Source organism: Panicum virgatum, chromosome 5K (genome assembly GCF_016808335.1).
Source record: "Panicum virgatum strain AP13 chromosome 5K, P.virgatum_v5, whole genome shotgun sequence".
NCBI classification, from domain to species: domain Eukaryota; kingdom Viridiplantae; phylum Streptophyta; class Magnoliopsida; order Poales; family Poaceae; genus Panicum; species Panicum virgatum.
Window position 1 is genome coordinate 60,022,572 of NC_053140.1, and position 14,265 is coordinate 60,036,836.

The 14,265-nt window shown below is 43.0% G+C and overlaps 3 protein-coding genes and 1 non-coding gene across 8 annotated transcripts; 2 read left to right on the forward strand and 2 right to left on the reverse strand.

Moving 5' to 3' along the window:
• The first annotated feature begins 748 nt into the window (after positions 1-748).
• On the forward strand, positions 749-4,969 carry LOC120709153. 2 transcript variants are annotated; one of them, XM_039994695.1, is made up of 16 exons: positions 749-1,160; positions 1,687-1,781; positions 1,901-2,014; positions 2,162-2,266; positions 2,358-2,429; positions 2,795-2,907; positions 2,995-3,129; positions 3,210-3,278; positions 3,401-3,488; positions 3,575-3,646; positions 3,733-3,833; positions 3,927-4,044; positions 4,175-4,234; positions 4,340-4,450; positions 4,556-4,673; positions 4,755-4,969. In XM_039994695.1, the coding sequence occupies exons 1-15, from the start codon at positions 1,052-1,054 to the stop codon at positions 4,652-4,654; spliced, it is 1,461 nt and encodes a 486-aa protein (XP_039850629.1). In that variant the 5' UTR covers positions 749-1,051; the 3' UTR covers positions 4,655-4,673; positions 4,755-4,969. The 2 variants fall into 2 exon arrangements, with proteins under 2 accessions (XP_039850629.1, XP_039850630.1); XM_039994696.1 differs by lacking the exon at positions 4,755-4,969 and having other exon boundaries at positions 751-1,160; positions 4,556-4,674.
• On the forward strand, positions 4,938-6,858 carry LOC120709156 (photosynthetic NDH subunit of subcomplex B 5, chloroplastic-like). The gene is made up of 5 exons (XM_039994701.1): positions 4,938-5,710; positions 5,824-5,878; positions 6,009-6,077; positions 6,169-6,227; positions 6,407-6,858. Exons 1-5 carry the CDS (start codon positions 5,453-5,455, stop codon positions 6,641-6,643), a joined length of 678 nt encoding a protein of 225 aa, XP_039850635.1. The 5' UTR covers positions 4,938-5,452; the 3' UTR covers positions 6,644-6,858.
• LOC120709154 (leucine-rich repeat receptor protein kinase HPCA1-like) lies at positions 6,694-12,528 on the reverse strand. 4 transcript variants are annotated; one of them, XM_039994697.1, is made up of 9 exons: positions 11,314-12,064; positions 11,033-11,160; positions 9,076-9,302; positions 8,794-8,975; positions 8,444-8,570; positions 8,287-8,358; positions 7,956-8,139; positions 7,692-7,812; positions 6,694-7,542 (listed from the first exon to the last, which is right to left on the reverse strand). In XM_039994697.1, exons 3-9 carry the CDS (start codon positions 9,224-9,226, stop codon positions 7,279-7,281), a joined length of 1,101 nt encoding a protein of 366 aa, XP_039850631.1. In that variant the 5' UTR covers positions 9,227-9,302; positions 11,033-11,160; positions 11,314-12,064; the 3' UTR covers positions 6,694-7,278. The 4 variants fall into 4 exon arrangements, with proteins under 4 accessions (XP_039850631.1, XP_039850633.1, XP_039850634.1 ...); XM_039994699.1 differs by lacking the exon at positions 11,314-12,064 and adding an exon at positions 12,369-12,528 and having other exon boundaries at positions 7,003-7,542; XM_039994700.1 differs by having other exon boundaries at positions 7,003-7,542; positions 9,076-9,287; positions 11,314-12,066.
• A 1,519-nt stretch (positions 12,529-14,047) lies between these two features.
• On the reverse strand, positions 14,048-14,128 carry TRNAL-AAG. The gene has a single exon. It is a non-coding gene; the product is annotated as a tRNA-Leu (tRNA).
• Between the last annotated feature and the right edge of the window lie 137 nt (positions 14,129-14,265).

The following is a 14,265-nucleotide window of genomic DNA, read 5'->3' on the forward strand; positions in this document are numbered from 1 at the left end:
TTGGTCAGGATTGGGATTCGATTGACCATGAAGATCTCCGCTCAGAGTCAAGAACGCCACCCAATTTAGCAGCTCATTTTCGGTTAATACGGGCACGTAATTCAGTCATCCAGAGGTTGGCCTTCACAGCTTGGCGACAGAATGGGTCCAGCTGCTCTTTGTGGAAAATGTTGATGTTCCATTCTGGTTTAGACTTTTTTCCGGAACCGTGGGCGGTGTTGCCTACCTTTGCCTCCTCAAAATGAAGCATTTGCATAATTGCATTGACAAATGACAACGTTAGTCTTCTGATTGCAATGGCAACTTCAAGGAAAGTCCAGCTTCCTTAGGAGAGCGGTTAACTACATCGCCTGACTTTTCAGAAGAAGACACAAGAGCGAAAATTGACCTCAAAAATCACATGCTCTTGAGGATGGCCTCAGCTTGATCCACTCGATTTTGAGCTGAAAACAGCTCAAAATAAACCACGCCACTCCAATTCGTAATGCGTGCAGTGTTTTTCTTTATCAAATTACAATTCGTAATTGCTCCGTCACTGTACATTCTTTGTTTATATTCCGAAGAGAAAATATGAAAATGAAAAGGAGAGGGGAGAGTTGATGGACATTTCTAATGTGGTTCATTTTTAGACCATCATACAATACATCGAACAGGGCCATCGGGCCCACAGCCAATTACCAGGATCTCGGCCCAACTATGCTTCTCTTCTTGTTCTACCACAACAGCCAACAAGACAAGGTTTTGAATACGCTTTCTTGCTGGGCAGGCGTACTAGTATTTGAGCTTTGGTTTCGTCGTACCGCCGGCTGGAGGAAGACGACGCAAACACAGTGTGGATCTGTAACCGTTGTGCGTTTCCACTTCCTTCCCAGCTCATCCGCGGCAGAGCAATTAATCAATTGCGCGCCTGCAATCCTCACCCCTCGTCTACCATTTCCAAACTGCATTTTCTCCTCCGCGGCGTCTTCAAGAAGGGATCTTGAGGAGTTGAAGGAGCGGAAGGAAACCGGGGTGTCGAACCTCGGTGAATAGGAGTAGGTAGGAAGAGGCAATGGCGAAGGCAAAGGCGGGGAAGGAGAAGGATGTGGTGCGGCTGGAGCGCGAGTCCGTGATCCCCATCATGAAGCCCAAGCTCATCATGAAGCTCGCTTACCTCATTGGTACCTCCTCCTCTCTATTCCTCTTCTTTTGTCTGTTCCGTCCAGGCACACCATTACTAGATAAAGGTTAGGCACACCATAGTTGATGAGCCGATGAGCGTTTCTTGGTCGGTTGAGCTAGGGATGGTTGGGCTCTATTGAGCGTTTAAAGGGATGCCGTGGTAGACTATCGTGATTATCCTATTTCTACCGCCTGGATCATGTAAAGTGGAACCTGTATAGAGAAGTTTGTGCAGGCATTGCGACTGCAATTCATTTTTCAGACCAGATCACTAGTGCCTTTAGCTGCGCGCTCCTTGTCATGTGGCCATCACATATATTTCTTTAAATATTCCCTTGTCATACACTGCACGGCTCAAGTTCGGTACTTTGTAATTTCGTTACTCTGTGGTAATGAAATTCGGGCTCTGCCCATGGTGGAAAAAAATATATTTCCTTGTCTTGTTTTCAACAAGCTGAAGCAAATATGTTGCTTTGGATACAAGACCATGCAACACAATTTAACACTACTGTGTATTTCTTGAAGAACATCAATCTGACAGAGATGAATTCTTGAAACTCTGCAAGAGGGTTGAATACACCATAAGGGCTTGGTACCATCTCCAGTTTGATGATATGATGGTGAGGAAAGTTCATTAATTATACATATGCAGCATGCGTTGGTTTGAATTGATGCAACCATCTCTAGGGTCTTCAGTGTTTAAATGATATTTGATCTATTCAGGCTGGTTCTTTTGCAGGAACTGTTCGCTCTCTTCGATCCTGTGCACGGTGCTAAAAAACTGCAGCAGCAGAACTTCTCATCTGAGGAAATCGACATGCTTGAGCAGAACTTCCTCTCCTATTTCTTTCAGGTAAAGTACCTATTCAGGGAGAAATAACAATTGATAGGTTTAGTATCCAAGTGAAGGATGGAGGCGTGGAGCAGTTTCTCAGTGTTACAATAAATCGAAACATGTTCTGTAAATCTGCTCTTTGAAGTGTCTTTATTTAAAGTGCAGGTGATGGAAAAAAGCAATTTTAACATAGTAAATGATGATGAGGTTGAACTTGCTCATTCTGGACAATATCTGTTGAATCTTCCCATTAAAGTTGATGAATCAAAGGTTAATGCGCTTTCACTGCAAACTATGTCTCTTTATCTAAATTTCACTAAATTCCGGTGTGAAATTCCAATTTTATTGTTTGATTGTACAGTTAGATAACAAGCTTTTGTCGAAGTATTTTAAGGAGCACCATCATGAAAACCTACCTGACTTCTCCGATAAGGTGATGTTTTTTATATGCGACATTGATTTCTCTTTCTTCATGAAACCCTACCTAAATTCATTTTATAAACTGTTCCTTTTTCTTTCAGCTACATCAGGTCAATGTTATTTCATAAGCAATAATTTCTAGTTTTTTGTGACCAGCCAAGCAGGCAAAGATGCAAATTTGGGAGCTCAAATTTAGCTATCAGCTAATCCTTCTTAAACTTTTATGTGTTATGTATTGTATAATTATCTTTTTATTTAGTGTAGCTCTCCAGAGTCCAGACCTCTTCTCTCCTAGTGGCATTGACCTGTTGTTTAGTATTACTCATATATGTTCATGAACAACAACTTGTTTAGCTAACATATTCTTTTATTTGCCAGTATGTTATATTTCGTAGGGGCATTGGATTGGACTGCACTAGCAACTTTTTCTTCATGGAGAAAGTGGACACGATCATAGCTCGTGCATGGCGAAGGTTCCTTGAAAAGACGAGGTACGTGATCTGCTTCACGTTTTAATGCCCTGTGCGTTTTATCTTGCTCATCGATAAGGTTACCTTTTTTCCATCCTGGAATTTCAGATTGCAAAAGCTCTTTTCAAGAAAGAAAAATGGTAAACAGAAGATGGATTCCAAGAAGAATGATGATCTAGCAAGTGAAGTAGACAACAAGGATTTATATGTTGAACGTATACGACTTGAAACAATGGAGTTGAGGTTTGCTCTCTTCTTTGACATGTTATGCTGTCACAATCTTTATTGCTTTCTCTCGTGGTTTCACAGTTTCCACTTTGCAGCTTGCGAAATTTAATTGGCAAGGTCACAATTCAAGAGCCTACATTTGAAGAGGTGATTGTCTTGTACAGGTAAAAGTTCCAAAACGATTGGAAGCTGCAGATAAAATTTTATTGTCCTGTTTCTGGAATGGTTCTTTATATGATTTATTTTTAAATTACAGCGTGAACTGATTTTTGATGTATTCCTTCAGGAGGAGAAGTCCAAAGGACCAGGATGATAGAGCAATTCATGTCAAACACTTCAAAAATATTCCAATGGCAGATATGGAGTTGGTTCTGGTTAGCACTGGGAGTTGTCTTTTCACATTCATATTTATTTCTTTAACTGGATTTAAGCTGAAGAAAAAAAAATGTACTCATTGCAGCCTGAGAAGAAAAACCCAAGCCTCACACCAATGGACTGGGTTCAATTTATTGTCTCTGTTGTCATTGGACTTGTAAGTGGCCTGGAATCGATTCCATTTGATTCATTTGTGAATTGCGGTACTTCCACCTTCTAATTTAGTTATGTCACAACACATAGGTTACACTCATCAGTTCACTCGAAATGCCTAAAGCAGATTTCTGGGTTGTAATCGCCATCCTTTCTGCCCTGGCTGGATATTGTGCTAAGATCTATTTCTCGTGAGTATCTTAGTTGATTTGTTTTAAGTTTTGTTCATTCTATCAGTAATTTTTGTTATGAAGCAATGCAAAATGGTGGAATTTTTTATGCAGGTTTCAACAGAACATGGCAACCTACCAAAACCTAATCACTCAATCCATGTATGATAAACAGCTAGATAGTGGGAAAGGCACACTACTGCACCTCTGCGATGATGTGATTCAACAGGAGGTAGGTTTAGACTTGCACAATGTATTCTCTTGAGAATCAACCCCCCAAAAAGAGACAAATGTTGGTTCAGACATTTGAATTCGAAGCTTAGCTAACAATTCACTCCATCCTTGTGGTTTCAAATGCTCAGGTCAAGGAGGTCATAATAGCCTACTATATTTTGATGGAAAATGGAAAGGCTACCAGCGATGTATATATATTGTTCTTCCCTTTTAAAAATGTATACTTTATTCCTGCACTTGCTCTTGTGGAAGAATAATTAAAATTAAATATTTGTGTGTTCTCAATGTGCTAGGATCTTGACTTGCAATGTGAGGAATTAATCCAGGAAGAGTTTGGCTTGCAATGCAATTTTGAGGTGATGGATGCTGTTCAAAAGCTGGAGAGGCTTGGTATCATTACAAGAGTGAGTTCTCACATCTTTTTTTCTCTTATTTCCACTTTGTTAAAGCATGTGGGTGGTTTCTCTACTCCCTACCCATCCTAATAATGAAATCTGCTTTCCATCCAGGATTCTATTGGAAGAATTTGTTGTGTTCCTCTAAGGCGTGCCAATGAGATCATCGGTGCTACCACGGAAGAGCTGGTTATGAAAGCAAGGCAAAGCTAGCGAGCTTGATTTGAACAAGGTTATCCTGTTGTAAATTCTTGCCTTAGTACAACTTTTACAGTACTCCAGGAAGGCCTAACACTAAACTCTTGCATATCAGGTGGGGTAAATACATTCTGGCCATCTCCAGAATGACAGAATAGTTCTCCAGTGAAAATTATGAGAAATCGGGTTGTATTGTTTTTTTTTTCCTTTTGTTGGATCTGCTGTATTGTGGAATATATGAAGTGTGTTGTAAGCATGTAGCATTGTTTTTATAGCAAACGAGGCAGTAGGATGTTCAAGAACTAATAAAGAAAATAATTGTTCTGCTAACGCAAATTTCTCCAACACATGGTACAAGGGCGGTAAATATTGTTGTGAACTGCGCATTAATGTCCATGCGAGCTTATCACAGTACAGGTAATGCTGACCGTTCACTGCATTCTGCAGTTTGCACACTGAGCCACTGACATTGGCAGCTTGATCTGTATTGCTGTTCCTCACCTGTGAACTGGAAGCTCCGCATTCCGTGAAAATTTAGGATGCTAGGGTGTAAACAAATTGTAGGTTAATCACAGATTAACCAGAGGACCAGCATCATACTGAGTTCTTGTGAGTCGATTACTATTAATTCGATACCTGAATTTTCCAGACTTGAAAAATGGATAAGGAAAAGGCAGCAAAATTCCTGGACGCTACATGTCCAATAGCATTATCCAGTGTGTTTCTGCCTCTTTGCAGCGAGCTATATAAGTGCAGGGTCCAGTGGTGCGGAGCAGAGAGCAGAGAGCCAAGCTCATCGCTTGAAGTGAGATAATGAGCAGCAGCAACGTGGTGTCCGGCATCTCCGCGTCACCATCTGCAGCCGCTGGTGCTCGCCGTCCCCATGGCGCGGTGAAGCAGCTGAGGATAAAGGTAGCGCAGCCACAGCAGCTGCTGCACGGCCGCCGCCGGCAAAGCAACGGCAGGGGCAGCGCGGTGGTGGCGAAGGCCGGGCCCGGGGCGCTGTCGGAGATCGAGCCGGACCTGAACGAGGACCCCATCGACCGGTGGCGCACCCCCGGCATCAGCCCGGTCCGTTCCTTCTCTCGATTCATTTCCTTCAGAATTCTGACTGTGCTATCTGAACTCTGAAGAAATGGGTAGCGTTCGTTCATGGATGTTGGACAATAATCTGTGTGTTGCAGGAGGACTTTGAGTTCGGAAAGTACGATGGACACCACACCTATCATGAAGGCCATGGTCTTATCCTAAAAACTTCCTTGTCATTTTATCGCTTTACTGGTATCCTTGCAAGAAGGAACACTGATTGTTATGTGATGTGGTGAAACAAACACTGCAAACAACTGCGATGCCGATGCCCTTTCTGAAGACAAGAAGGGATTCTGGGAGGATGTCTCTGAATGGTACCAAGAAGCTGAGCCTCCTCAGGGCTTTCAAGGTACTGTACTCTTTTAGCCCCTCTGATCTTTCTCCTTCAGTGGCAGTGAAAAAACCTTTGCTCATCAGCATAAATGGCAATCTCTTTGCAGCACTCATCTCCTGGGCATTTCCTCCTGCAATCATCCTTGGCATGGCTTTCAATGTACCGGTATGGACTGAATCCTTCTACTGTGCCCTGATAGAACATGAGAAATCTTTTCCAGTTTTCTATGCGAATCCATTGAATTGTTTCATGTGAAATTCCTGGGTTGCAGACATTAACCAAACTTTTCACCCTACTTTTATGCAATATTTACTGACTGGAGATGTGCCTGCTTGTGCCACCAGGGCGAGTACCTCTATATCGGGGCAGGTATCTGGATCATCGTGTTCTGCATCATCGAGATGCAGAAGCCGGACAAGCCGCACAACTTTGAGCCGGAGATCTACATGATGGAGAGGTCGGCTCGCGACAAGCTCATCGCCGACTACAACTCCATGGACATCTGGGACTTCAACGAGAAGTACGGCGAGCTCTGGGACTTCACCGTCAACACCAGGGAAGACATTGTCAAATCAAGCTAGATCGTCATGTGGCACAAGCCTTCCAAGCAAATCAAGCATAGCATAGCTGCTAGGGAAAAAAAACTCTTGAATGAAACTATGAAAGGAATAACAATGTGTGTATCTTCATGACTGAGGTTCTCAGCCCTGTAAAAACGGAGGACCTGAAAATCTGTTTTATCTCCTCACATAATTCATCTATGTCAGGCATCTCGCAGAACATGCTCTGCAGAATAGCGAGCAGCTGTTGCTTCGACTTCCTGCATGGTTTCTTATGTTTTCTCCAGTTTTGAGAAAACAGAAGCAGGACTGATTCACTGAACATTTAGAGCTTCTGGTTTGCCACCACCCACACAATCTTGTTATAGGAGTATCCAACAAACAGGAAATGCCATTCCTCCTTAAAATCTTTTCAGAAAAAAGAAAGAACAAAGAATAAAATATTTTCGGAAAAAGAAAGAACAAAAAAAAACACCAGGGTAAGAAAATCCAAAAGAAGGGTAAGCCTCTCAGCTGTTCCTTTTTTGTACACTTGGGATGCAGCTTACTCAAGATTCGCTATGAAGACAAGAGAAATCTTTTGGAAGAGAACAAGGCGAATCTACTGCCCTGATGTGAGAACTAGTTTTGCTACAAGATGCTAGGCATTCCGTTCTTCACCTTGATGTTCTGAAGAGCTGGCTACCAAGAGTCACGATTGGGGTATGTTCTGTCATGACTGTCGTCAAGCTGATCTCCTGCTCGTGAATCCGGTGTATTTCAGCCTCCACCAAGCTCATTGATGGACGCTGCTCGCTCATTGGGTTCACGCACCATGACGTCAAGCGCAGCAATTCTTTCATGCTTTCTGAGGTGAAACCACTGGTCATTCTGTTGTCTGCAATTGCAGAGATATCACTTGATTCCTCGAAGTTCTGCACCTGCATATCCACAGATACAAAATGTACGGTACTTTAGTGTGGATATGATAATTAAGAGAAGAGTTAAATATGTCACTAGAGAAAGGGAAAACTTGGTGTAATATTCAAAGAAAAGATGTGGACAAAGCATCAGTAGTGTTGGAATTTACCCATTGAATTATGTGTTGATCAGACACAGCTCTCCGTCCGCTAACCAACTCCACAAGGAACACACCAAAACTGTAGACATCGCTTTGTATGGAAAAGTTCAGGCTCATGGATTCCCTCATTCTGATCATGCAACAGGAAGTTCCATCAAACTCAAGTAATGAATTGGTACTAGTGGACACAACACATTGAAAGCAAATGATTTGTATCCATCTGATGTGATCAATGAATGTAAGAATTACAACGAATATGTGTGCCTTTGTTACCGAGGATCAACAAAAGAATCATTAGCTGTTCTGGAAGACAGTCCTGTAACACCGAGTCGATCAAGCAAGCCTGGAATCCCAGTATCCGCAACTTTTGGTACTAAATCCTCATCCACAAGTACATTAGAAGTTTTGAAGTTCATATGGATCGCAGGGGGGCTCAGAGAATGCAGGTAGCTCAGGCCTGAGTAACAAGAAAAGATTATTTATGTACTTGCCAGAATATCATTGATGCAGAAAATGAGTCTTAATGGATATGAAGTTATGAGCTTCTAGATTATATTTCGAACAATAAGGGAAAGTATAGAGTTGGTTTACATGTTAGACTTACCTTTAGCAGTTCCATGAGCAATAGAAAGTCTATGCTTAAATTCTAGCCTTACACCTGCAGCATGGCTGTTACCTACGAAAGGAGCAGAAGAATTACCAACCTACGACACCATTATCATACATAAGAATAATATAATAGAAAATACAATGAAAATTACCATGCAAATGTGCTGAGACGCTGCCATTGGGGATATATTCATAAACTAGCATCTGCATGCCATTCTCCTGGCAGTACCCCAAAAGTTTTACAAGGTTCCGATGCTGGAGAGATGATAGGTAATTAACCTGAGAAGAAAACAGGACCGATGCTTGAGCTTAAAACAATCTAAGGAGTGTGTGGAGCAAGGTGTGCTATATTTTAAATTATATCAGCAAATAGGGGTTAACCCTTTGCTAGAAAACAGGATCTTTTCTTCACGAGGAAAAAAATGATAATAGACAGAATATTCGACAAATTCAGGACCAGAAATTACTGAAGAGAACATTTGGATAAGTAAAATTATGTTACCTCTTGAACGAATTCCTGGCTAGGAGGAGAATGCCGTCTTTTAACAGCTACAATTGTGCCATCCTGGAGCAAACCCTTGTATACCTCTCCAAACATTCCCTGTCCAATAAAATTCGCATTGCTGAAATTCCTTGTAGCCAAATTTAGTTCCTCCAAAGTCAGACATCTTGCTCCCTGTGACTCTGATAGATGGGAGGCGAAGCTGTTACTTAAAGAAAAATTGGATCTTTCGATGAATTATTTGAAGTTTTAAGGTATTATAAGAAGTAACTTAACCAGTACCTGGTAGAGCTTGACCTGATGAACTACTTTCTGAAGAGTCTGAAGTTCTTCTGCGATGCCGCAGGCAAAGTACAATCGCAACTATGACAATACCTAGTACTATCAAGCCTCCCACAGCACCTCCTAGAGCTTCTGCAAGAAGTCTTGACATCTAGTACGGGATATCCTCTCTCAGGATATGGCAATAATCTTTGTAGCCACAGTGATGAAGTCTGCAGATTTAAAACCTAAAGAGTAGTACATTAAATTTGTCTGACTTTATATCTTGAATTCATAAGGAAGAACACCAATGTACAGATTGTTTGTTATGCCAGTTCAGAGAGTGAATTGACAAATGCAAGTGTGCCGCATGGACTGATTGATCAAAAGATAAAGTTAAATCACTAATAATATATTTACACATAAACCATGGATAAAGTTAAATCGGCAAATGCATCATTTTCTTGTCAACTTAATTTTTTGTCTCAGTATGACATGTCTGTCTCTCAGATTTGTCGCCGTGTAGTGGCAAAATTAGGGAAGCACACTTTAATCGTGGAAATAGCAGTACAGATGAAGCTACTAGTAACATATAAACCTAGAGAATAAGCTCTGTTTTCAAGGCGTCGCCTAGGCGACAAGGCGGTGGCGGCTCGCCTTGCTTAAGGTCTCGCCTTAGCCCGCCTAGGCGTCGCCTAGGCGATAAGGCGGTGGTGGATCGCCTCGCCTCGCCTTACCGCTTTAAAAACATAGAGAATAAGACTAATATATTATCAACAGAAAAAAATGGAATTGTCAGATATCCAGAATTGGATATTATGTGGCAACGTGCAGTAGCAAAATTAGGAAAGCACATGACATTGGGGGCACGCATGACACTACTAGTAACGCATAAATTTGGCGAAAAAGATGATCGCATTATCATATGGGGAAACAGGGATTTGTCGGATATCTGAAATTGGACATTATGTGGCAACATGCAGTGGCAAAATTAGGAAAGCAAATTTTGATCATGACATGAGCAGTAGGGACGAATCAACTAGTAACACATAAATTTGGCAGAATAGGCAATTATATTATGAAACAGAAAACAGGGAATTGTCGGATATCCACAATTGACATTATGTGGTGACAGTCACACAGATTGAGCTTTGAACTTTTTTTTTCCTGGTATAATGATTGGCTGATTGCAGACCATCATTCAAATTTTTCGCGCCATAAACGGATGAGAAAATTGTCACGGTAACTACAATGACATGTTCCAGACAGTGACTCCAAAATGTGCAACAAAATATATTTTGCTATGAAATTTTTTTTGAAAGCCTTTTGCTATGATAATCTGCACTTATAAGTATGCTCTTACTACTGCAACAAATATGAGTAAGCTGCAGTGTACATCAAACCATGAACATGAATGCATTCTTGCTTGAACTGCTTGCCTCTTGAAGCTGTGCACATACATGTTTGGTTGATGTTATTTAGAAGCAGTAACAATTTGCAAACGAACAATGTGGCATTGGCTACTATCTGAATTCTGAACTCAGTAACAGAAAGGCAGCTGTTCCGAGAAGCTAAATTCTTGCTGGCGACCATGTTTAATTCTTGCTCGGTTGTCCATGTTACTCGGTCTTGTAATACTGTTGCTCACAACTTAGCTAGTTATGGTCGTGGTCGGGACCCGGATCATCCTGTCATCTGGATGTATCCCCTCCCTGATTTTGTAAACGATTTGCTGGTCCGTGATCGCACGGCTCCTTGAATAAAGTCGCGAGCATTACCATAAAAAAAAACAAGGACTGCTGATTTTCTGATTCTCCTTATGATCAACAAAAAAATCATCACTTCTGGCCAAAGCACAAATTAAGATAACTCAAAAAACCCACATGTTTCACACTCTATCCCAAAAAATACAGCGTTTCCACCCGATTCCACCCTCATATGCAAAAATCGCAAATTTTAGTTGAAGGCTACACCATACCTGCAGATTGCCTAGGCCTCCTGGCATCATTTCCGTCCAAGCGCAGCAGTAGCATCAAATGCTGAATCCATTCTGCGGACAGCAAAACGTGTTCCCACAGATTCTTCACTCTGCTCGTCTTCCTCCTCCTGTCACCACAAGAAAAGAAATCGAGCTAATCAACAAATGCAAAAATAAGGCAAATTACGGAAGAAATATCTAGTGTGCATAGGTTCTCCATAGCTAGAGAGAATCCATGAAAAAAGGGGAAAAGTGTGAGACGCAGCAAGCAGGCAAGAAACCTCTGCGTCCTCCTCCTACTCTCCTCGGGTGGGTCTATCGCTGTACTGGCATGTGATTGTGGGCGAGATGAGCTGGGAGGTTTTGGGGAGGGAGGAATGGGGGCAGGGGAGCGCCCACAAGAAAAGTGAAGAAGAATACACTCACCGGTGGGGCGGATTGGAATTGTAAACCAGCAACAAACAAACATGCCTGTATATATACAAACTGGCCGGGTTGAGCTGTAGGCATCAGCGGAAAGCGGAGCGGAGGATGCTAAAAAACGCGGGCTTGGCGCAGCCGTTGCAGGTGAAAACAAAACAGCCAAGAAAATCCCCAGCTTTATCCGGCGCCTTCGCGCTGCATCCTTGAGTGTGAGCTTGTGTAACCCCAGAACTCGAACTGGATGGATCTCCCAATGATTGAACCAGAGGCGACAATTCGCTGGGATAGCGACACTGCGCCGACGCAGCAGATTTCCCCCCTTTTTTCTTATTAGTTCTTCGATTCTTCCCTTTCACCTACATTCATGAATCTATGTTTGCTGCAATGCATGGCCGTTCGATCAAAGCGAGCAACAAAAACAAAGGAATTGAATAGTGAAACCGGTGGGATTGAAAATGGGGACGGGCCGAGGGGAGCGAAGCTAATGATTGCCGGGGGAGAGAAGAACATGATGGGGCTCAGCGAGCTGGAAGACAGACAGACAGACAGACACAGGCAGGAGCTGCTGTGCTTGCTCATCAGATAAAAAGGACTCGTCTTTCTCCTCTTCTTTGTTTCCCCCCTGCTGGTGTTGGATTTTTCGCTTTTATGATGGGGCTTGGAGTGGCAGAGGATTGTCTGCTAGTCCCAAATTAGCATATGGTTTCGAAGAATTTAATCAGATTAATCGTCATCGTATCGTTTCTACTATTGCTCTTCCAGCATGCATAGACAAGCTAGCGTCCAAGAAAGAGGCGAGCCCTACAGAGTACAGAGTGGCCGTGAGCTGTGCACCATTCTCCTGCATCTGCATGCGTTACCTTTTTTTTGAAACAGTATTTTTTTTTTTTGAAACGGGTCTGAAATGCGTTACCTCGCTTGGCCTGCTACTGCTTGCATCCGTTACCAGCTCCTGCCGACCTGCTTGCCGACTCCAAAAAGCCATTGTTAGAGTGGAAATCGTTTCCTTCAGAAAAGGGCAAGCGTCAGTTACCGGCCCTGTGTTACGATTGATGAGAACAAAGACAATCTTCGATTCTGTATTTGCTGAATCATCAGTCACCGGCACCACAGTAAGAAATGGAATGGAAGATGCTGCTACGCGAAGGATGAGCTTGAGCACAAGAAACGGCTGGCTAGCTGGCAGCACTGATTTTTTCACGTCCCGACAGGAGCAGAAAGCTACTGGTGTTTGTTTTGTTTGGCCCTCTGAACTTTCTGGCTGACCGCCTGATGTGATGTTTATTTCGTTCTTTTCTATCCACGGCTGTGTTTAGTTGTAAAAAGATGAGAAAAGTGTTTGTGAAAAGTATTGTAGCACGTTTCATTTGTATGTGGTAAATATAGTCCTACCATAGGCTAACTAGGCTCAAAAAATTCGTCTCGCAACGTACATCAAAACTATACAATTAATTTTTTATTTACCTACATTTAGTACTTCATGTATGGGTCATTTGCTATATTTAATGTTTTGATGTGATTTCGATGTGACACGGAAAGTTTGGAAAATTTAGAGGGGTCAGAGAGAACTAAACACAGCCCACATCTCACTAGCCTTGGCCCTTGAGGTAGGTCTTTGACTCATTGTTGGGGGTGGTTGGTCAATTGCTCCCTCTCCTGCAGCTTCACCAGGCACGTCAGCGACGCAATCCTTCGAGACCGCATCAGCAGCGGCGACTGCAGACGCCGATGAGTGCAGCACAGCTGTGATGGCCTGGGGCTCGACGCCTTGTCCTTGACCTTTGACGATGACGATGCCTGCCTGCAGCGGGTGGCTGCAGCTTATCTCCTCGCTACCGCCGGCCGCGTCGCCCATCTGGCTGCTCCGGCTGCTGCCTCGTCGCCGGCGCTGACACGTGAGCCGCGCGCCGCCGCTTGCTGAGACACGCTCAGGCTCAGCTGGCTGGGTCTTGAGTTTTCTGAAACACGTTGCCATTGCGCCGGCGGGGCTCGATTAATAGGCAGAGCTTCACCTGACCTGGCAGCCATCAGGAGGTGGTATGATTCCCCCACGCATGCATGAGTGGCCGGCAGGTCAGAAGATAAGTAATCGGCGAGTGGTCTGGTACAAGGTTGATCCCGGCCGTGATGCTAATGATTGGGATGTTGCAGGACGCTGATGAATCCGTGGCTTTGCTTACGTTGCTTCCTTCTCCTTTTACGTCACTGGCTCTGGCTGGCTGGGGTTCCATTCCATGATCGATCGTCGGGAACATGGTTGGAGTTGGGGTCCCAGAAACAAATGTGTCTTTTTTATTTTTTGATGAGGGAAAACGAAACAAATGCGTTTGAGCAGGGCCAAACATTGCAAAAGAAGTTGTAATTATGTCGTCCATACTCCATAGCGGATCTTTTTTTTCTTATAACATTCTAACATGTGGACTGCATGTTCTTTAACAGATATAGCTACAAATGGTTTGTTTGAACTGAACATAGGATTATAAACGGATATTGTGATCATAATGGTAGTAGACTCGAGGAAAAAATCTCCATGCATAATAAGCTGGAAGGAAAATAAAAATTGGAAGCCACGGGGAAAATAAAAAAATATCGTGTTGAGAGTGGGATTTGAACCCACGCCCTTTCGGACCAGAACCTTAATCTGGCGCCTTAGACCAACTCGGCCATCTCAACTCAACGAGATCTGTAGTCCCGTTGTTTTTATAACAGAAATACATGAGACGCTAGATCCAAACACCCAACCTGTCACGCGCAATAATTTTTTGCTTAGCAACCGACCATTGGGCAGCTACGGTACGCCAACTTTGCCG